The 22,786-nt window shown below is 36.2% G+C and overlaps 2 protein-coding genes across 9 annotated transcripts in view; one reads left to right on the plus strand and one right to left on the minus strand.

The window, feature by feature from the left end:
* The window catches only part of LOC308686689 (equilibrative nucleoside transporter 2), a 44,874-nt gene extending 42,595 nt beyond the window's left edge, over positions 1–2,279 (plus strand). Inside the window, exons 12-13 of one of the 2 annotated variants that reach the window (XM_081358739.1) lie at positions 361–560; positions 1,787–2,279. In XM_081358739.1, the coding sequence (XP_081214865.1) occupies positions 361–560; positions 1,787–1,898 (312 nt within the window). In that variant the 3' untranslated portion in view covers positions 1,899–2,279. The remainder of the gene's footprint in view (positions 1–360; positions 561–1,786) is intronic. The other variant, XM_081358738.1, reaches the window with a different exon arrangement.
* A 2,353-nt stretch (positions 2,280–4,632) lies between these two features.
* mpdz (multiple PDZ domain crumbs cell polarity complex component) overlaps positions 4,633–22,786 on the minus strand; it is a 105,498-nt gene continuing 87,344 nt past the window's right edge. For 4 of the 7 annotated variants that reach the window (XM_081391780.1, XM_081391777.1, XM_081391778.1 and 1 more), the window contains 17 exons: positions 21,846–22,042; positions 20,930–21,021; positions 20,777–20,849; positions 18,926–18,979; positions 18,720–18,812; positions 18,031–18,124; positions 17,792–17,937; positions 16,402–16,485; positions 16,098–16,291; positions 14,561–14,708; positions 13,575–13,661; positions 12,223–12,408; positions 9,388–9,510; positions 9,139–9,243; positions 8,400–8,488; positions 7,254–7,377; positions 4,633–7,179 (listed from right to left, as the gene is read on the minus strand). In XM_081391780.1, the coding sequence (XP_081247906.1) occupies positions 7,033–7,179; positions 7,254–7,377; positions 8,400–8,488; positions 9,139–9,243; positions 9,388–9,510; positions 12,223–12,408; positions 13,575–13,661; positions 14,561–14,708; positions 16,098–16,291; positions 16,402–16,485; positions 17,792–17,937; positions 18,031–18,124; positions 18,720–18,812; positions 18,926–18,979; positions 20,777–20,849; positions 20,930–21,021; positions 21,846–22,042 (2,036 nt within the window). In that variant the 3' untranslated portion in view covers positions 4,633–7,032. The remainder of the gene's footprint in view (positions 7,180–7,253; positions 7,378–8,399; positions 8,489–9,138; positions 9,244–9,387; positions 9,511–12,222; positions 12,409–13,574; positions 13,662–14,560; positions 14,709–16,097; positions 16,292–16,401; positions 16,486–17,791; positions 17,938–18,030; positions 18,125–18,719; positions 18,813–18,925; positions 18,980–20,776; positions 20,850–20,929; positions 21,022–21,845; positions 22,043–22,786) is intronic. The other 3 variants (XM_081391782.1, XM_081391781.1, XM_081391779.1) reach the window with 1 other exon arrangement.

A 22,786-nucleotide genomic window follows, 5' to 3' on the forward strand; every position in this document is an offset into this window, starting at 1 on the left:
TGAAAGTATTGTTCATTGTTAGGTTATCTACAATAGTTCACATGAACTGTGTTAAATGAAACCTTATTGTAAAGTCTTACTGAACGTTCTATTCATCAAATAATCCTGAAAAAAGAAATCACTGTTTCAACAAAAATCAATATATTATTTTACATTACTTTCACAATCACTTGAATGTAATTATTTTTTTTGTGGTGACATTTAAATGAGACCAAAAGGATAAACTTGCATTCAAGACATTTTCCCACAGCCCGTTAGAAAATCTGTTTTATATTGTGGTGAAATGTTCTGCTTGGTGGAGCATTATTTCATAATTTCATTGCAAAAACATGAGTGTCTTCTCTGTTGTGTCTCCCGCAGCCCTCTAAAGAGAGCCGTTTGTTCCCAGCGCTGGTCGTGTCTCGTCTGATCTTCGTGCCGCTGCTCATGATGTGTAACGTGCAGGAGAGACGCAATCTGCCTGTGCTTTTCTCAAACGACTTCGTGTTTGCCCCAATAATGCTGCTTTTCTCCGGGTCCAGCGGATACTTCGTGTGTCTGTCCATGACATACGCGCCACAGTGAGTACATGCATTTCAACTCCACATATGTACAAATGGGATCAGTAAAATACAGTAGGCTAATATTGGGAAATATCATTACAATTTAAAATAACTGTTTTCCATTTAAATATATATTAAATTGTAACTTATTCATTTGATTTTCAGCATCATTACTCTTCAGTGTCACATGGTCCTTCAGAAATCACTAGCTATGTTTATATGGACACTCAATGATTTTATGAATCTGAACATAGTGTTTACATGAATGGTAAATAATGTGACTGGGTGGATGTCTTAAATCTCCAAATCTTTTCCCGAAACAATCAGAGAAAAGCTTCAAAGTATCAATAGTGTTGAAAACAGGTCAAATTTATCAGCTCTGTTGTTTTAGCCGTGAAGCACAAATAAAAGCCTGACAACGCTAAATGTTCAGTTTTCTGTATGGCAAATTAAATGCAACAATTATAATCATACCATCAGAGTTGTTTAATGCAAGTAAATGGTGCTCTGATTGTTGTATGTTTTGTGGCAGAATATATAGGCTTTTATATAAAAAAAGTTGTAAATGGACTTAAATTTCCATAAACCCTTTTAGAGAAGTGGTCTGCGTTCAAACATTCTGACACGCAAAGTGAAGCAATCACATGACTGTTTTTCATTGATCACGTTTCTCTGAAAACAATATGCGCTCCGGCACGGAGCTTCATGGAGACTTGTGCTGCGCACTCGATACAATCGTTTGAAGCTTCAGTGTCGTATGTCACATAAAAACACCCCTTCCAGCACCCAAACCAAGGCATCTGCAGAGGAGAGTCCGAAGCAAGCACTGGTGGGACAACATTGTCCTGCAGGAAGGAGTGGAAGGAGAATTTTAGATTATTGACAAGACCGTCATTTATGACACTATATTCAACAACAAACACTGGTTGTTCCGTGCATATGATGTCAATATGCCATTTCTACATCATTGCACGTCATGCGCAGGGCTTTCCAGTTTCAGTTTTCAATCCGATCATGTGTTTACATGTCCGTTCCAATGGATTAGAAAAAGTTTAAACCACTACTTACAATCCAAATGAAATTTTAATCGGATTTGGCCATGTCATTCTGATGTGGTTACATGTGACCTTTTTTTTATTATTCCTACTGTGCTATTACTAGGGTCCATGTAAACGCAGCTATTCATAGTTGTTTGTACACTTGAGATCTCGCGTGCTGACGTTTTTTCCTTCTTTTTCTCTGAGGCTTGTGGAGCCTAAAGATGCGGAGACGGCCGGCGCGTTAATGACGTTTTTTCTGGCTCTGGGTTTGTCATTGGGAGCAGCTTTTTCATTCCCTCTGCGCCTCCTGGTCTGACGGACAACCGCACTCTCAGTCCCAAGCCGATCCGATCTCAGGGCGTCTGGATTATACCCTTCACACACAGTGGACAAACTCAAAATGGAAGCAAAACTGAAAAAAGGTGTTTTTTTTGGCAGCTTAAAAAAATACTTGCAGATTTGGCAAGCTGTACTAAAGGGAACAAACTGAACAGGCCGTTTAAAGGGACAGCCCAAAATATTATTTTTCTATTATGCCTCCAAGAAAATCAGAATGTAACAGTAGTATTTAATCTGTGCCAGTAATTGCTAGGGCTGGATGATATATTAAATATTCATGGTATTTTAACAATTATTTTGTTGGTTTCTGTGAATCAATTCAGAATGTCAGTTTTATTTAAATCAATTGCAAGGTCGTATTCACTATATGTATATTATATGTATGTATGTGTATATATATATATATATATATATATATATATATATGTATATGTATATATATGTATATGTATATATATATGTATATGTGTATATATGTATATGATATATATATATATATATATATATATGTATATAAATATATATAATGTATATATAATGTATATATATATATATATATATATATATGTATATGTGTATGTGTGTGTGTGTATGTGTTGTTCTCTCAGAAACCTCTGTTGAATCAGCGGTTGTTAGTGGAAACTGTTATCTCGCCCAGTGGATTATACATCAAAGATTTTTTTTTAATTTGTTTTATTTTTATGTGGTTTAAGGGAAGTACATTCAGGGATTACTGGTCTTGAAGGGATATACACAGACACACAGCAGAATCAGTGGGGTCCAAAAGTCTGAGACCACATTGAAAATCTTATTTGTACTCTGTATTGCATAAAATATATATGACTGCACTTTTTCTAGGTCACTAATGAAATTAGCAACAACAAAAAAGGTACAACTGATTTGAGATTCTGTTCCAGCACACAAGTTCTTTGTCAAAGTCATAACATGGATATACATTTAACTGCATATAGTGCAGTTAAACCAATTTTAAAGCTGTTATTTATTTATTTATTTTTTGCTCCAACTTCCCAAATCAATAATGAGAAAAATATTAAAATAGTGTACGGTTTCTGCATTTTTCTATTTCACCAGTAGTCTCAAACGTATGGACTCCACTGTGCATTCGTGTTTGTACTGTGTAATGCATGTAACTTCAACCCTGTAATCTGTTCAAACATGCATATACAGGTATTTAATGAAAACATTTTCAAACTTTTTTTTTTTTCTTCTTCTTTTTTTGGTCCTGCAGGCGAAACATGAGTATAAACCTGACAACATTTTAGATAATTCTGTTTGCTTTTCTCTGGTTAGACCAGAGGCTTTCAATCTGGCGTTTAGAGACCCACAGAACATTTCAGAGAAAACATGTAAAACTAAAAGACTAATATTTATCCAATTTGACGCTCTGCTTTGTAAAGACAAAATTTTTTTTAATTTTTATTCTATTGACAGAACTAATAGTGGGTAGAAAAAATAAATATTCTCAAGATATTACTGTAATTTATATAGATATTATTTTCTTCTTTGGCATTAGTGTAGTGACTAGAAAAGCCAATTATTTCATTTGTACATACAAAATTATTGGTAGCACTTTAAAATAAGGTCTCGTTTGTCACTGCGTTAACTTACATGAACTAACAATACCAATATATATATATATTTTTACAGCATTTATTATTAACCTTTGTTAATGTTACTTAATAAAAATGTGTATGTTAGTTCACAGTGCATTAACTGTCAACTTATTTAACTTCTGTTCTGTATTCCTAAATATTGAAATTTACATTTAACTAATAAAAATAAATGCTGTTCATTGTTAGATTGTGTTATTTAATGTAGTTAATGTTAACAAATAAAACCTTACTGTAAAGGGCTACAAACTTACCATTATTTGGGGTTCCTTGGCATCAAACATGTTTAAAAACCCTAGTTCGACCACATCCTAAGTTTTAGACTTCTAGTAAAATGTTAGGCAATATCCATGCACACTTTTCTCTGAGTGAAACTGGCCAGTAAACTATTATATTAAGTTCATGTTCTAATAACCTGGACCTAAAATAGCAGATCTCATCCTCTTTCATGTGAACTCAGCAACACTGCCTTAGACAGACGTAACAAGATCTTGATAATGTAGTAAATTCATTCTCATGCATACAGAAAATGAAGCTATGTGACAGAACATTCCAGCATTACATACAGAAAGTTTCACATATTGTTTTCTAAGTGCCATGTGAATGTGAGAGGTGTGTGTTTTTATAGAACCAGCGTATCTGTACAGATTGAAAGTTTACAAACATGTTTTAATTTGTTGAAAATGCAGGTCATTATTTTGGTGTAGTTATTTATAGTTGATCACTAGTACTTTTGATTAAATAACCTTGTTACATTATTTCACACTTTAATTCCTCCAAGAACACGTGATTCGTTAACAGTGTTCAAGGCAGAATCAAACACTCGTTTGATGTCATTACCTTAATCTGGACAACCACAATCAAAACACGTTTGAACAGCCAGCAAATGAATGTAAGTCTTTGACTAGAGTATTCTGGGATTGTGTAAGACTTAAGAAGAAAAACGTCTTAAGAACAGATACTGTACACTTGATGAATGAAGTGAACTTTGTTTTTTTACATGCTTCCATTTTCATGCTTTGTTTTTAAAAAGTTGTGTAGTGATTTTTTTATCTGATAAATGGAGACAATAAACTTATTTGTGTGCTGAAGGTCACTTTTATTCATGTATTTGTAGTGAAAGCCATTGTACTGTATCAGATTCAGAACAAAATCACAATATACCAAAATATAATAATATATAACAGTAGTTTGATCTACAACAAAAATCTCAGGTAAAGGCAAAACTCCAGAAATGTCACTGAATGCACTGATGTTTTCCCCCCTATGTCTATGTACGTTTTGTTTCTCTCTCTCTCTCTCTCTCTCTCTCTCTCTCTTTTTTTTTTTTTAAGAAACAAAGATGGTTACTCAACTGTTTGAATTTATGATCAGGATAAATTTAGTCAAAATTATTAAACTCCCGTAAGTGTGTGTGTAAGTATTACCACATTCAGGACTGTCATCTTATTGCTGTCATTTTTACCATACTTTTTTTTTTTTTATACTCACACTGAAAGACAGATTTAGTAAACCACTTCGCTACTGATAGTCTATAGATGTCATCATTATGTTCAGTATAAACGTGTGCCTCCTTTCCATGTAAATTAGGCTCATTATTGATTAATTGCACATTATTCACAATTGTTAGAGGCTTATTTTCCTGGCACAACTGATGTTGAAAGTAAGCAGGCCATTTACCCCTTCTGTTGTGTGTCCTATTGTATTTTCAACTGCTTGAAACACTGGTTAAACTACTCATTTCTTCTTGAAATGTGAATATTTCTGATTTAGGGAATGAGATGAATGTGCATGCAAAGTTTCGATACACAGATGTGTTTTGGAAATGCTGTACAAATTTTGTTACAACTTTTTGTGTTGGGTCAAATTGATCTTCATTGGTTTCCATCCAATTTGCCAAAAACCTACAAAACGACAGAGTCAGAAAACCTTTATTTTAGCTTGCCAAACTAACGTGAAATACATGAGAACTTTTCAAATTTAAGACTCAAAATTAACGACTCATCTTCTGAATCATCCGATGAAAAGTTTTACAGTTAAAAACATGTTGAAATTGAGAAACCCACATTACCCTCACAAGAATTTCAGAACCAAGGGCCGTTTTCACAACACCATTTTCAATTTAAAACTGAAAACTTTTTATCTGTTTTGGCTGTTCAATTACATGACAATACCGTTTTGGGGGCCTGAAAACAAACATTTGAAAACCAATTTCAAAGTGCAAGTTTTTGAAAACAGGTGCGTAGTGTTTCTTTACAAAGTAACTACATCGCCAACTGGTCTGGCATGCATAATACAGCAGTTTGTCATTTTTGTGGATCTGCGTGAATGGGAATCGCTTTGTTGTCGTCTGTACACGGAACTATTCAAAAACGAAAAAGGAAAGACTTTTCTGTTTTTAGTACATTGTTGTTGTGTAAACGTACCCCCAGACATGACACAAGGCAGATAAATACTACACTAAGTAGTACAAATAATGTAAGACACCTCAGTAGTGTGCAATAGCCACTACAAGTAGTCATTACAATTTCTTTTCTTTTTTTAAATTTTGTCTGTGCAGCTAATTTTGAATGAAAAAAAATTGGGTCAAATTACCCTTAAAGAGTAACTAAACCCTAAACCAAGTTTTTTTAGTTAATGATCTGTAAGAATGGGGCTTTATTAGTGCTGTTCATTGATTCAAGTATTTTTTTTTTTGACATTTGTGTTTAAAGTGTTTTGATTTGACAAAATATGGTGTAAAAACGCCTGAGTGCTGCCCTCTTCAGGTTGAACAGTGGCTACTGCAGTTGAATTTTCCTATTGGAAGTTGTGGTACCCTCTGACATCAGAAAGAACCAGCTAACCACGCCCTTGCCTACAGAGAGATACATCTCAGATGCACGCCCCCTCTCCACTGGGCTCTGCCTACTTTTCCAGCATTTTTCAAATATTGCCAGTGGGTGGAGTCAGGCTCTGACCAGGGGTTTACACAATAGAAATAATAGAAAAGAAATGGATGGTAATTAATACATTTCTCTCACATTTCACATTTTTCTAGTCTTTGACAAGCTACAATAGAGTTGTTGTTTTTTTACATGCATCTTTAGTGTTTTTCATAGTGTACATTTTTGCCAAATTGCATGGAAACCAATGGGGGTCCATTTGTACCCAGTTTTCTAACACAACAGGAAAGAGAGATAAGTGTGCATTTTCTAGCAATCACAGCAGCAGAAACTGTCAAACGAAGAAGTATATTATAATCAGCCATATAATATCTGGCCATGAAGTTGTGAGCACTTTCTGCATTTTAAAGCACAAATGCAATGTAAAGTCCAAGCACAGTATGGCAGATTGTGGGAGTCTGCTGGTTTCTCCACAAACTAGCAGTAAACAATGCTATGAGCGGGCACAATTCATACTCAAGTGTGTATTCCAGTGTTCAAAACAACTAAAGGACCTAATACAAACTTATTAGACGAGCTGTGTGTGTGTGTGTGTTTATGACAGCACAGTGAGTGTGACAGTTCCTTTGGTTTTCTTCAGAATACCGACGGCCTCTTCGTGAGTGACGCCCTCCAAACTCTGACCGTTAACAGCGACGATCTGATCTCCGCGCTTCAGGCGCCCGTCCTCTGACGCGGCTCCCTGTGACACACACATTAGCTAATGCTTCTACAATGCATCTGTATTGGCATCTATTCTTTATCTACTAAAGTTACCTTGCTGAAGACGGTTTTGACGTAGATGGGAAGGTCACCATGTGGGCTGCCAAATCCACCCACAATACTGAAGCCCAGTCCATCAGGCCCTCGCTCCAAACTAATGCTCTTACACTGCGGAGGACTGGACCAAACAGAGATAAGAGCAAAGTTACATTGATAGTAGATTTGAAACTAAAGTTTATGGTCATAATTTGAAGAGATCAGGGGCCAAGTTGTATAAACATAGCCACTAGGTTAAGAATGTGTCTTAAGAACTAGTTTGACCAACTAGCAGAGGTAATCAGTCATACTTTTCTGATTCAAGTTAGATCAACCTACGTTTTTATGTAACCAACTTAAAAAAAGTTAGGAAAAATATTTTATTTTTATTTCAATTAGCAAAAATATTTTTAGTTAATGATAACACTTATTAATCAGTTATTAAGCAAATATTTTTGTCAAAGAGCGTAGGTCACATTCATGCTCACATACAATGCTGTGAAATTAATTTTTTCATATTTTTTTAATTCCATGTGGTCAGATTTGGCTGTAGTAGCATTAGACAGAGTCTGGTGTTAAAATGAACACAGAAGTGTCGTACTCAAAACCACAGGAACCTGTATCTAACATAACTATATCTATTTTGGTTGAAAATCTGAAACATTTACAAAAATAATACATTTTCACAGCACTGTTTCCATCTCTCATAAACCTGCAGTCACTTTTTTACAGAAATGTGAAGTACATATCATTATTTTGTCATCATCAATGGTCATATTAGCATTCTTACAACTTAATATGAACCATTTATTTATTTATTTACTCTCCAAAGCCAATTTTTAGTGGCATTTGGCACATGGTGAGTATTACATTTTACATCCTGGAAGAGATTTTGTTTGCATGTGTCCTTGTGAACCCTACATTATGTGGACAAAATGTCCCCACAAAGAAGCCAATATCCAAAACCCTTGTCAGAGGGAAACGGATTAATAAACATACTAAATGATGCTTATTTGAAAATGTAAAAATGCAGAAAGTTTTCTGTAATGGGTAGGTTTAGGGGATAGAAAATACAGATTTTAAAGTTTAAAAATCATTATGTCTATGGAGAGTCCCCACAAAGATACCGAAACCTAACGTGTGTGTGTGTGTGTGTGTACGAACCCCAGGTCATCGTGGAAAATGCTGCTGGCTGTGAGTCCTGCTGTCTGCTCTGGTGAGGGTCCAGTTACTGTTGTATCACCAGCAACTACCTACAAATACACACTTACGTGAGAAAATGCAATTCCCAATGTACATATACTTACCAGACTACTTTTATTCTTTTTAATGTTTCAATGTTTTCCTTCTTTGGGTAAATATCACGAAACAAAGTAAAGACCAGGGCAAGTTGACATGTTTTACTCCTTTGAACATTTCCAAAGGTTGGTTTATTTCCATGATTATTGTCCAGGAAAGCAAGCCATCATATTGGAAATCTGTCATTTAAAGCATCCTTTGTGAAAAAGAAGTGGGCTTAATTGTATAGAATGTGCTCTTCAAGTGTACTTTAAATCTTAAAAAGAAACTAGTTGCAGAGTACAGTCCTGCATTTACTGCAAGTAAGTACTTACTTACTTACTTACTTACTGCATTTACAGAATATAAGTATATAATATGAATGAAATAAAAGGCCACTTAAGTGTACTTAAGAAAGTTATGAAGGTACTCACTTTAACACACTTAAGTGCAAACTAAATTGAATGTTTTCTGACCCTAAATTGTACCCAAGTATATTCTTTTAAAGTATAATATTTGTTTAATAATTACTTCATACTTCAATAAAGTATGCTTTAGTGTACTTCTTTTTCACAAGGGATATTATGGGTCAAGCACTACTGGTGTGTGATGTGTTGTTGTGTACCTGTAGTTGTATGATGCCTGTCGTGTTCTTCAGCAGTGAAACGGCTTTATTGTGAGTCATTCCCTCTGTTAAGTTTCCACAGATAGACACAATCCTGTCTCCAATCTAACACACAAAGTTAATAAACATGAGAGACTGAGGTTCACAAATACACACACTTGCTTCAGTGCATCAGACCTTTTATTGGTGGACAAAAATAAAACAAAAAATGTTTCTAATAATCTTGTAACATCTTCAATTCACACGTACCAAGAGTTTCTGTGTCTGTGCTGCGAGGCCGCTGGGGTTCATCATGGCGATGAATATGGGCACGTCCCCCAGAGGACTGCCCACTCCTCCAGCTATACTGATGCCCAGAGAGTCTGACGGGCCCTGGGACACACACACACCATTACACAGAGAAAGCAAACTAAACCCTCAAAAGTTCAAAAGCACACACCCTAAAGCAGGGTTATTTAAAGTCACCATGAAACCAAAATGGATAATTATTGATGTTATGGAATACAGCAGTATTTATTATAAATTATCTATGCACATCATTATTTTTCATGTGCCCTCGTAATCTTTAAAGTGCCCCATGTATGCTGTTTTGATGGCTCCTAATTTAGTTTTGGAGGTTTCCTACAACAGGTTAACATGCATCCGAAGTCAAAAATCACTTTACTTTTCTCATAATATACTTTGCAGCATCACCTCTTTTCTCAGTGTCTTATACGTTCTATCAAGGATCTGGGGTGCGTTTCCCGTACAACTATATAGCACGCTGCTTAACTACCATAGTACGATGCATCGTTTGAGAAATCAACTAGCTAGTCACGACTGTTTCCCGAAACCGTATGTCGCAAAGTATCGTTCAACCACGTTGGTTTATGACGTCTCGCACGTGGTGGACTAATAACTTATTTTAATTAATCTGTTTGAGATCGAATTAACGCTAGATTTTGTCATATAAGTTACAGACATGGCATCTGAAGACCATTTCTAATTTTTCTGTTATTTTGCTTTATTACCAGACTCAATATTTGGCTCGTTCTTACATAGTTACGTTCTTACATAGAGCGCGTTCGCACATGCGCAGTCTTCAAAAGACGTAAATTACATTTGTATGTATTCTAAATAAATAACACGGGTTGTACTGAATGACTGCTTGCTTATTTTGCTAAAGATAAGGATTTATTCAGTCTACATCTCATGTAAACTAGAAACTATGCTTCTAACCACAGCTCGAGAGCTGTCGTTCCAACCACACAACTTTGCGATGCTGTTTGCGAACGATGGTTTCGGGAAACACCAAATCGTTGAACTATGCTGATAACGACGGAACTTGCGACCATAGTTGGCTAACGATGCTTTCGGGAAACACACCCCTGGTCTCTCTAAACCCCTCCATTCCGAGACCATACTCTGCTCTGATTGGTCAGATGGCCCTGTCTGTTGTGAATGTGATTGACTGCTTACAGCACACGTTGGAAACGAAATGCCCATTACCATATCTGAATTTCAGCTCAGGAGGCTTCTTTAGAACTTGATACACAATGATACAAACAGTAATTATGGCGGCCATTTTCAACCTCATCCTTTAAAAGTGCGTACAAAGAGGAGTTATATCTTATCTCTGTTTATCTCTGTTTGGAGTACAAAGTCTTCTTGACATGTTGACAACACAAACCACACTCTTCCAGTCTCAGCTACAACTACAGTGTTGGAGGGTGGGTCAGAGTAGATGTTGTTCAGGGGTAGCCAGTGAAGACCATTGGTGAACATTATGCAAATGTATTACAAACCTATGTAGGCTTGTGCAAGAAGACTGGAATTACTGACAAATGGTTTCTGCAGTTCAGAATCAATCCTTCTTTTAGGAGACGATACATGTATTTGTTGTGCACTCTGATCTTTAAAATTTTGCCGATATTTTACATTCACAGACAGCTATATTACACACTGCATGAAAGGTAATGTTAAAAAAGCATAGAAGGGGCACTTTAATAAAAATAAATTACCCTCCTTCTTGCAGTGACATCTCTGATGACATGTTTACTAGCACAAGGGCGGAACAAGCTGTCACCAATAGCAAACCACAACCTTCCAACCATCTAATCAATTCCCCACCGACAAAATCAAACCCTGCCCTACATTTGTTCTTGTTCCAGAAGCCTTTTCACTCGGATATATGTCACAATAGGGAAGAAAGAACTATTGCAACTTTAAAACTGAGGGGCCGTTTACACTACACTGTTTTCAGCTAATAACGGAAAACTTGTTTTTGGCCATTAATTTACATTACAATGCCAGTTTGGGGGCCTGAAAATGCAAGCTTTTGAAGACAAGTTTCAAAGTGCAAATTTTGAAAATGATACCATTATCGTTTTCGTGTAAATAAAAAAAATAAAAAATAATTAAACGGTGGCGTCATGTGTATTATGCGTTCGGTATATAGGCGCATAGGGTTTCTTTGCAAAGTGATATCGCCAACTACTGGCCTGGCATCATAATACAGCATTTTTAGTTATTTTTGCAGCTCCGTAGAGATGGTCCTCAATGCAGAACATGAAATCCACGGGGAGGAGTCGGATCCAGATCCAACTCCTCCCACCTTACATACCTAAACCTACCAATCTCCACCCCTAAACCTACCCATCTCCACCCCTAAACCTACCAATCTCCACCCCTTATACAAGATCCGACTCCTCCCCCCGGATCTTGTGTACTGCATTGAGGTGCTACTGGCTCCGTATGAAGCAAAGAAAAAACTCTTCGATTTTTAGTACATCGTTGTCATGTAAATGTATCCTAAAACCATTAATTGCAAAATATGCAGTATGCAGTAATAACATATTCACTGTATATTTATAAAAATGCTGCCTTTTTGGAATATCACTTTCTGGCGCATGACCCAAAAGATCTTAATTTAAAACTCGTCAGCGAGTTTTTTGTAAAACGTCAAATGAAAAGCAACGGAAAGAAAAATGCACAGATTTCATCCCTGGTAAACACCAGTTAATAGAAACATAGTTTGAAATCTTGGTGGACTATTGGCAAATATTTGTCTCTCTGTGTGAATAGGCCTGAATCACTGTAACTGACCTTTGTGAATTCAACCGTCCTGACGTCTTTGTCCAGCACTGCAAAGCAAGAAAGGAACGGTTGGAAATCAAGAATGAAGCTGAATATTTGTAGTTTAGCAGATGAACTTTTCTTACATTCATGTGTTTTCTCTGCATCACCCTGTGCAGCTGCAGGAGTGACTTTACCGCTGCCTGTCTCGCTTATCTGCACAGAAAACACAGAGACTTTTCAGAGACATGACTAGCTCGTCATCTTTTGTGTTTGTCACGCCATGTCGTAATTACCATAATGGTTCTGAACTGTAATATGCTTGTAGAACTTGTAAAAACAACGTGTAAACTCATGAGCTATGACCGCTGTACCACCTGACCACTGCAGCCTTAAGGTGTGTTCGACTTGAAGCAGCACTGTGCAGATCGATCAGTGTATGACATCAAAGTAGCCTACAGCGAGAACGATTCGAAAGTGTTGTACAGAGCTTTATTTACAGTAATTACGACATGGCTTGAACGCAGCACAATCTGCACACACCCGTCAGGTGCACACCAGTGTTGTTATTAAAGGGATAGTTCACTTTGAAATAAAATTTTGGTATGTTTTAGCTTACCTCAAGGGCATCCAAGATGTAGGTGTCTTTTTTTCCGCAGTAGTTTCAATTTTGATATTTGATACACTAGATGTCGCCTTGGCTACGGTTTCGTTCCAATGAACTGCAGTAGCCAAGGCGACATCTACTGTATATATCTATACCCGCCCGCGCCCTCAGATCACTTGGACGCGGCTGTGTTCAAGAGGTAACAACGATATAAATACTGTTCGTTTTCTCACACAAACCGCTCGTTTCGTGTCTTAGGCCATCAATGTGTACTTACGATGGGGAATTGTTTAATTTGGATGACGGGGAATTGTTTTAATTTGGACTCTGTGCATGCTCTTTGAGACCGTGACCATAGACCTGCATTATATGACTGACAGACAAGAAGGGTTTGACCTAAAAATATCAAAATTGAAACTACTGCGGAAAAAAAGACCCCTACATCTTGGATGCCCTTGAGGTAAGCTAAAACATACCAAAATTTAATTTCAAAGTGAACTATCCCTTTAAGTAAAACTTCAACATTTAACTGAATTGAGCTGAAGTTACACTATTTGTCTTCTGTAGAGCTGCTTTACTGATGAAATTATATTAGTTTCATAATTTCATAATAATAAATAAATCATGTGAGAATGTATTTTGGGATCATGGCTTCATAGCTGCAAGTTGGATATCAGGGTGTGCACCAGCACAACAAAAACACAAGTGTGAGTGTTTAATAACTGTGCGAAGGGCTAAGATCTTCAGTTTAGCAGAGTGTGGATTTGTGTCTGACCTGACTGCTCCGAGACAGACGGCGCTCCGAGTGGAAAGGCCCCGCCTTAAAACGACCCACATCCAATCTGATTGGACCAGCACAATTCTGAGGGAAATCAAACCAGTTTATTTGATTAATATTTGTGTGTGGTAAAATGTATATCGGTTTTCACATTCACAACTGCCTCTTTAAACGACATGAGGAATTGACATCACTGGGGGAGGTAAATTCAATTTAACATGTTTGTAAAATAGACATATAAAACATGCAAGTATGTAGTTTTTTTTAGTTAATGAGTGTTAGATTTCACTATTTCAGATGCTATTAAATGTTTTGGAGACATTGTTAAACATTTTCAGGAGTCTATCTTGTCATTACTGATTCACAGCTTATAAGAGAATTATATTTAATATATGGCAACTTAGTTAAATGTAAATGGTGACTGCATTTTATTGACTTATCACAATGCTTTGCAAAATATTCTCATCACACATTACTTTCTCTGCTTTTCACCGCAGTTATTAACTAAAACTAAAACCATAAAAAGCATTTCGATACTTCAATCAAACTGAACTGAAATAACATCAAAAAAGCTTCAACATATTTTTTAAAGCTAGTTGCCAAGGCAACAGTTCTCCTTTTTATTTAAAGCACTGAAATAAGTACAATTAAAACTTATGAAATAAAAATGAATAAAAAACTATATAGACATTTAAAAAACAAAAAATAAAAATGACAAAAACAAAACATTACTAAAACTTGAACTAAAATTAAAGTGAAAACAAAATATAAAAATAAAATCTAATTGGAAATATCATGTTCATAATGTTTACAAAAAAACTACAAAAATGTATATACAAAAACATAAAAGATTAAACCTTTAACAGCCCATTAGATCACCCAGTGTTATGCCAGATATGACTGAAAGTTTTATATCTTTCAATAAATTTTCCAAAATGGAAAAGGCACAGGCACCCATTTAACAGAATGACCTTGACATTCACCTTGAGCAGCGAGGCCACATACTCTTGTGTGGCTGAACGAACGTCCTCCCCATTAACCGCAAGGATCTGATCTCCCTGCATGAGACGTCCGTCAGTCTCCACGACTCCACCCTTCACAATGTCTGACACGAAAACTCCTGTGTCGTTCCTGAGACAAGACAGTCGCTCGCTGTTAGCACATGGGGAATACAGAGCTGAATATTCATTTATGGACCGTTGTAAAAAAGAAGTGTGCTTAATTGTAGTGTACTTCAAATCTTAAAAGCATATTTTTACTTGCAGATAATATAATAATAATAATTAATAAATACATAAAAGGCCACTTAAAGGTCCCATGACATGACAATTTCACTTTATGAGGTTTTTTAACAATAATATGAGTTCTCCTAGCCTGCCTATGGTCCCCCAGTGGCTAGAAATTGTGATAGGTGTAAACCAAGCCCTGGGTATCCTGCTTCGCCTTTGAGAAAATGAAAGCCGTCATAATGTCGTCATAAGGGGAAAGGTTACCTCCCCTTTCTCTGCTTTGCCCGCAAAGACAATTTGGCCCGCCCATGACAAAATGAGCTGCGCGAGCGCGATATTGTTTTTTTCCTTGGGAGACAGCATGGCTTGCAAACGAGCGAAGCATGGCAGTTGCTCAGTGTTTGGATGTACAAATGAACACAAAAGTATTTTTTTAGTTCCTTCATCCGAGCCTCTAAAGAACCAGTGGGTTATGTGAATTTCTGATGTGTAATTGTTCAAGTTCAGACAGATAATCTTTCTCTCAAAGTCGTTCAATACTGTTTATGCATCAGTAAATCAAGCCAGTGACTAAACGATCAACTTCACGTCGTTTCTCTTAGTAGGATGAAAATAATCTTATTTAAACTGTGATTAATATATATACAGAAAGCGATCAAAGAACAATCCCTTTCCAATCGCCCAAGCTGTCAATCACACAGCGCGAGTTTATCTGGACACTTGCCAAAACTCGTTATGAAATCAATGACGCTGTTACGCTGCACAACAAAGCTCTTACTGTACTTGCCTCATGTTTGCATTGGTGAAAGCATTAGTGAGAGTGCAGAAACTGCGTTGCAATGATAAGATCTTCATTCACGCTATCAACGGGCTGTCATCTGCTCAATGCTCATCACTGCAACCTTTTATGTGATGGGAATAGATCTAAATACTTACAAAAATTCTCACGATTCGTTAATCTCGATAGCTGTAATAGTAAAAGTTTTCAAGAGAGTTCCACATGTAATGCTAGCTATTTCATATGTAAAGATGTCAGCCAATCACAGCAGTGGGCGTTTACACTGAAGTCTCTCAGCAGACACGCCCCTTCAAACAGAGCGTTCAAATCAGAGGCTAAAATCAGGCTAGGAAAATGCCTTTTATTTCTAAATTATGACAATTCTTGAAGTAAAAATCATACTAACATTATAAGTGCACCCCAGAAAACATCATGAAACAATAAAACAATGCAGTTCATGACCCCTTTAAATCACACTTTACTGATTTATACCTTCAACTAGTGTTCTAGTACCTTCTCCCGATGATGCTGAGTCCAAGACCACGGCCCGGTTTCTTCTGAAGCTCAATGGTCAGTGCGTCCCACAGTTCTTCTTCTTTATACTGACCTTCATCTCTGAAGACTGACAGACGAACGTGTTGCGGAGTCTGGCGCAAAACATTGATCGCCTCATCGTGCGTCGCCACACGCAGGTCTATACCATTCACCTGTTGAAAGAGAGTGGGTTACAAGAGAGAGGAAGAGAATGGCTGAAATGAAGTTGACATGAAATCAAGCCTAGTCTAGTCAGAAGAGTGTCTGATGGTCATGATTTTACCTCCAGAATCTGATCGCCTGCCCACAGTCTGCCATCTTTAGAGGCGGCTCCCTCCTCGTACACCTCATGAATTATTATAGTTCCCTGAACACAGACAAATTCAGGCTTTATATATGTTCCTATAAATGAGTTCCTAAACCCTTGTGAAAATAAGTGTTTGATTGTATTGAATGTGCACTTGTGTGCTTCAAACCTTTAAAGTATATATATATTTTTTAAAAACTACAAAAACAGATAATATATGAATGAAATTAAAGGCCACTTAAATGTCCTTAAAGAGAGAACACTTACACGACTATGGCCGTTTACACCTGGTATTAACTTACCAACTTTGATTTGGAGATCATGTGAATTTAAAGATTCATGGTGAAAGCTGATTTGTATTAGTTATGAATAAAATTTAAAGGGGTCATGAATTGAGAAATAAAATTTTCCTTGATCTTTTGAAATGTAAAAGGTCATTGTATTATGAAACATCTTGTAAGTTTTAAAAACTTAAAACTTCATTGTTAGTCCAAAAAGAGATTTTATTGAAACCAATGTCAGAAAACGACTCGTTTCGGATTCTGTCACATTATCATGTAATAGTGCGACGAGAGACCACCTCTACAAAACAAAATCAATGCCTACTTCTACATCACTGCCCTCTGGCGCATTAGTGAGTTGAGGAGAGACTAAAATGAACATTACCTCCCAAATGTCCCTACTGCTTGGAAAGTGATTATTTATTTTCAGCTACGTAAATAATACACGGAGCTGTCAATCACACAGCATGAGTTTAGCAATGACTGAGTTCTGGAGTCTTGTTATAATCAAGAACGCTGTCTAGTCTGCACAATGAATCTCTTATTTACAAGTTGTTTGCACTGTTATGATGAAAGCATTTGTGAGAGTGCAGAAATCAGGGTGACGAGATCACTGCATTCATGCCTGTTATCAGCCAAAGGGAGAAGATCTAAATATAATGCTATAATCAACACTTTTCACGATTAGTTAATCTCAACAGCTGTAATAGTAAAAACATAGTAAAAGTTTAAAAGAGAGTTCCACATGTAATACTTATTTCATATTCAAAGATGTTAGCCAATCAAAAAAGTGGGTGTTAACATTGAAGTCCCAGAGCAGACAAAAATACTAAAATAAGGGTAGAAAATGGCCTTTTATTTCTAAACTATGACCATTTTTTTATGTAAAATTCATACATCATAAGTGCATCTCAAAAAACATAAAATAATAACAAAAATGCAGTTCATGACCCCTTTAAATTTCGACTGTACAAGTTTGTATACATTTTGGTAATCTCCAGTGTAATAGTGCACAAGTTTATGTCAGTCCACTGGGAAACAAAGTCTCACAAAAACATACTTTAAACGTTAGTGAGGTTATTCACCAGTAAAGTGTCACAACCACCCACGATGCTGAGCCCCAGTCCTGTTCTCCCCTTTGAGATCTCTATAGTGGTCTCACAGCCAGGGATGATGGGACACGTAGCTGGATCAGACGCCAAGGTTCCCGGTGTGGAACATCTGCTCGAATCTGCAACACGCAATCATCATGATGACAAAGATCAGGTTCTGATTTATTCATGAACAAGTTTTCCTTTAATAATTCCCAGCCCCTCCCTCTTACTCCTGATTGGCTCTGTCTCTGAAGATGTCACAGAAACATGCACCATCTCATCATCTCCTGCAAGCAGCCTGTGTCCCACAGCAATCATGCCGTCCTGAAACACACACACAGGTTTGACACACTCTCGGTAGGCAGCTCACTAGGTTTTGAGAGACAGCCAAACAGTGCAGAAACTAGCAAAGATGCACATAAAAAGTCAAGTCAAAATATATGTATAGCGCTTCTTACAATACACATTGTTTCAAAGCAGCTTCAAAGAAAATTGTTCATGTTAATGTCTTCATGTGATACATATATACACACACACATATATGCATTAGAGCCAACATGAAATCAAACTTGACCCAATTTAGTTTCCTAATACACTTTACTATTTTATTGTTTGTTCACAATTAATCATGTGCATGTTACTTGCAAAAAGTACATTTTTGTAATCATTGAAATGTCATAAAATGCTCCACATCTGACCTGACTTTCATTTTCAGCTAACATCACAAAGTCCTTTCAAAGTCAATATTTCATTTTTGTCCCACCAACCTGTCAAACAGACACCACTTTTCCCAACATTTCAAACCCTATATTGTTCTCTGGTCAAATATCAGAAATATGGCGCATTACAAAAGTGAAATTGGTTGTGGACATCATTTCTGTTGTCTTTAATTTTGCACCTAGACAATAGTAATTCATACCCTTCCAGATGCTCCATTCTCATCTACACTGTGAATGATGCATCCGTTCCTGCTGTCATCCTCCTTCAGGACGATACCCACCCCTCCATCCTCCTTCATCCATGAGATCGATAAAGAGATAAAGAAAGAACACACTTAACATCTCCAGGACAGAGAGAGAAACTGCACAAACACAGAGTCAAAAGAGAACTGAAGAACTGTCTTACCACAGGAGGAGTTATGTGTTGGATCATGTCTAGTGTTGAGCCGGGTGTCTCCGGCTGGGGCGGAAATAAGAAATAACACATTAAACATGATGATGACTGAACAAATGAATGGATAAACATGAATGGATAAAAATACAGTGTGAATGAATGAATGACCGAACAAACAAACCAAATGCTGAGGGCATGGCTGTTTAGATTCAGATGTTAGTCCCTACTGGAAGATTGTGTAACTACAACATCATGCGGCCAAGAGGCTTTAGTGAAAATCTTTCTCCATTGAAGACCATTTGAAAAATTATTTATGTATTCTGATAAAATACATGTTATGTTTTTGCGAGAAACATTTAAATAGCAAATATTTCATAATAGTATAGTATTAGTATATGTTTTTAGAGGGCTCTTAAAGGAACACGCCGACTTTTTGGGACTTAAGCTTATTCACCGTATCCCCCAGAGTTAGATAAGTCCATACATACCCTTTTCATCTCTGTGCGTGCTATTTGTATAGTCACAGCGTGTACAAATAACAAGGTCACATGAGACACAGCCATCTTCTCACCGTATACATACTGGGAACTATATTCTCAGAAGGTGAAGCACTGCTACTTCTGCGGAGAGATTTACTCCAACTCTGAGCGAACTCTCTGCTCCTCACCACGGGGCTTCTCTGGTGCTGCGAGCAAATCACTCCGCCCAAGTAGCAGTGCTTCGCCTTCTGACAATATAGTTCCCAGTATGTATATGGTTTGAAGATGGCTGTGTCTCATGTGACCTTGTTATTTGTACACGCTGTGACTATACAAATAGCACGCACAGAGATGAAGTCGGCGTGTTCCTTTAATAGCAGGAAATTGATTTATTGAGATGAACAGGAATGCTAACGGATAGCTCTATCTTAGGAATGTATGAATGAATAAATAAAAAAGATACAAAGTGCTTAAACTAATAAACGAAAATTATTTTTTACATACTTTGGTAATGTTAAATGTATGCCTGTTTGCCTCCCTTGTGAAAACGAAGTACACTTAAGCATACTTTTAAAAAGAGTATAATTACGGAAATAATATAGTGAGAACTGAATGTAATGTTTTCTGACAGTTAACTGCATATTAATTGCAATTAAATGAAAATGTATTATAGTTTAAATTTTAAATGCAATTACCTGACATTTTGAGAGCTTTTGACCCACTTAAAATAAACTTATTTAAGTACACCTTTATATTGTTTTTGAAATATGGTTAAAGTGTACTGCTGAATGTACTGACAAGCATTTATGGTAAAATTAAATAATTTCAATTGAAACTTGTATGTCATGTATTTAAATATATTTGTAATTAATCCTTTGTAATGATGAAGTTGCAATTTAGTCCATTTAAAATATATTAACGTTCCCTGTAATATCAAATAACACAGTACAGTTTCAATTAAAATCAAGTATTTTAAATGTGCTTTAGTATTCTATTCAACACATACAAATCAGTGCACTTGTTAAAAGGCTGACCAAAAATGAAAACATTTAAAATTCACTTAAAAAATAAATCTTTTACATTTTAAACATTTAAGATTTGAAGTACACTACAACGAACATTCAATACAATTCATACAATTAAGCACACTTCTTTTTCACTTCATTTTTTTTAAATGCTTTTGTGGGTTCCCTTCGCTATAGTTTGGGGATAACAACAATATAATTGTCCCCAGAAGTTCTTACATAATCTTACATAAGCTTCTTCTTTTTTTAGTCTTTTAGAGTTAGGGTTTGTGTTAGTATGTAGTAATAATAATCACATGTCATATATTATATGGTATAAGCACATGAAGATAGATAGACACAGGTGAGTGTAAGTTTACCTCTGTGTGTGTGTCTGGTGAGTCTATCTCCTTCATTGGTCCGACAGCCATCTGACTCAAAGCATCTCCATTTCTGAAACACACCACATGGTGTCAGCAGGAAACAGGCTTCAAAATCCCTTCATATCTACACAATAAAACCTTTTTATATACCGGATGAAGATGATCTTGACTTTTGAGGGAGCGCTTTTAATAATGGCAGAAGCGTTTTGATGACTGCGGCCGTACAGAACCTGACCATTTATCTGCAAAGGCGACAAGATGAATCAGCACTTGTAGTTTTACTTAAAACACTGGAATTGCAGATAATATAATATTAATAAAAATAAAAGAACATTTAATTGTACTTAAAGAGAGAACACTTCAGAAACTATGTCTCTTAACACACTTAAGTACACTTTTAAAAAGTACACTGTAATAATGTCAAATTAAAAGTTTAAAAGTACATTTTAAATCATTATGTTTTATAATCTTTTCTTGTGCTTTAAAGAAGTACACATATTTTGATGTGTTGACTAATATACTAAACCACATGTAAAGTACTTGATTAAAATTTTAACTGTAGTGTCATTCAATATTACATTTAAAATAAATATATTACACGGTAACACTTTATTGTAAGGTGTCGTAGTTACAAGTTACAACATGTACTTACTATAGTAATAACAGTAAAATATGACCATAACCAAACCCTAACCCTATAGTAAGTACATGTGGTTAATTAATATTACTCAGTACTTATTTGAGTAAGTAAAATGTAACTACGTCATCTAAAATAAAGTGTAGCTTAAATTACATTAAATCATATTTTAATTAAGTCTTACTTAAGTTGGTCAAAAGAAGCACTCTAAAGTTTAGCTAATTGTATGTCATATAAAATTAGTCTATAATACATATTATAATGCACAATACATGCAATTAAGTGTCCGATATAACATTCAGTTCACACATAAGCATATTATTTTAAAGTACAGTATATTCTTTATGTAATATGTGCACTTTTTTTAAAAGTATGCTAAAGTGCAGTTCTTTTCACAATGGGTCAAACTGATGCGTTACACACACTTACCTCCAACAGTTCATCGCCCACCACGATGTGTCCGTCTCGCCCGGCGGCCCCATTGGGGTCAATGCCCACCACAAACACACTCATGCGTGAACGGTCCCGGTTCCCTGCCAGGCTCAAACCCAAACCTGTGCGGCCCTTCTCCAACTCTATCATGTGGAGCTGACCCGGTAAACGACCGTACCGCTCCGTTACCTTCTCTTCTCACACACACACACACACACACACAAACATAAATTAATATGTTAGAGTAACCGAATCAAAGAGCATTTCTGAAGTGGTGCTGAGGCCAGCAGTTAAATGCTTTTACTTGTAAATTATACCTGTAATCTCTAGTGTCACTATATTATTGCAGCAGATCTTTTCTGTCTTATTGCCACCCGACCCATAAAATGTTTACAGTTCAATAAAGTGAACCCCTTGTGAAAAAGAAGTAACAGTTTTTAAAAATTGCCTACACAATTTCTAAAACTATGACTCCATTTCTCGAAACTCTACACACAAACCATGCACACAAGATGCAAAACATCACACATCTCTAGCAAAAGCACAAAAATGCTAAAACTCTTCTAAAAAAATGTGTTTTTGTATAGTAACTCTACACACAAGCATAAAATGGTTAGCCATAAACATGTCAAACTACAGATGGATGTGTAAAATGTAAAACATTACTATATTGTGTCTTTTGCTTGTTCAGTGCGCAGTAGAGTGTACATGAGTTTGTCATAGCACTCACACATACATGTGTGTGCACAAATGCTGTATGTATGCACAATTGTTGCACAATTTATGAATTTTACAGCTATTGAACTGAACTGAACTAAAGCAGATAACGTGCTTGCAGTTTTGCACACTTTGTCTGAAGATTTGGTATTTGAGTGAATGGTTTCTCAAATACCACTTTAAAAAAAAAACTGTAATAGCATTGAACGTGCACTTGTAGT

This window comes from Scardinius erythrophthalmus (assembly GCF_964197995.2).
Source record: "Scardinius erythrophthalmus genome assembly, chromosome: 2".
In the NCBI taxonomy this organism is placed as follows: Eukaryota; Metazoa; Chordata; class Actinopteri; order Cypriniformes; family Leuciscidae; genus Scardinius; species Scardinius erythrophthalmus.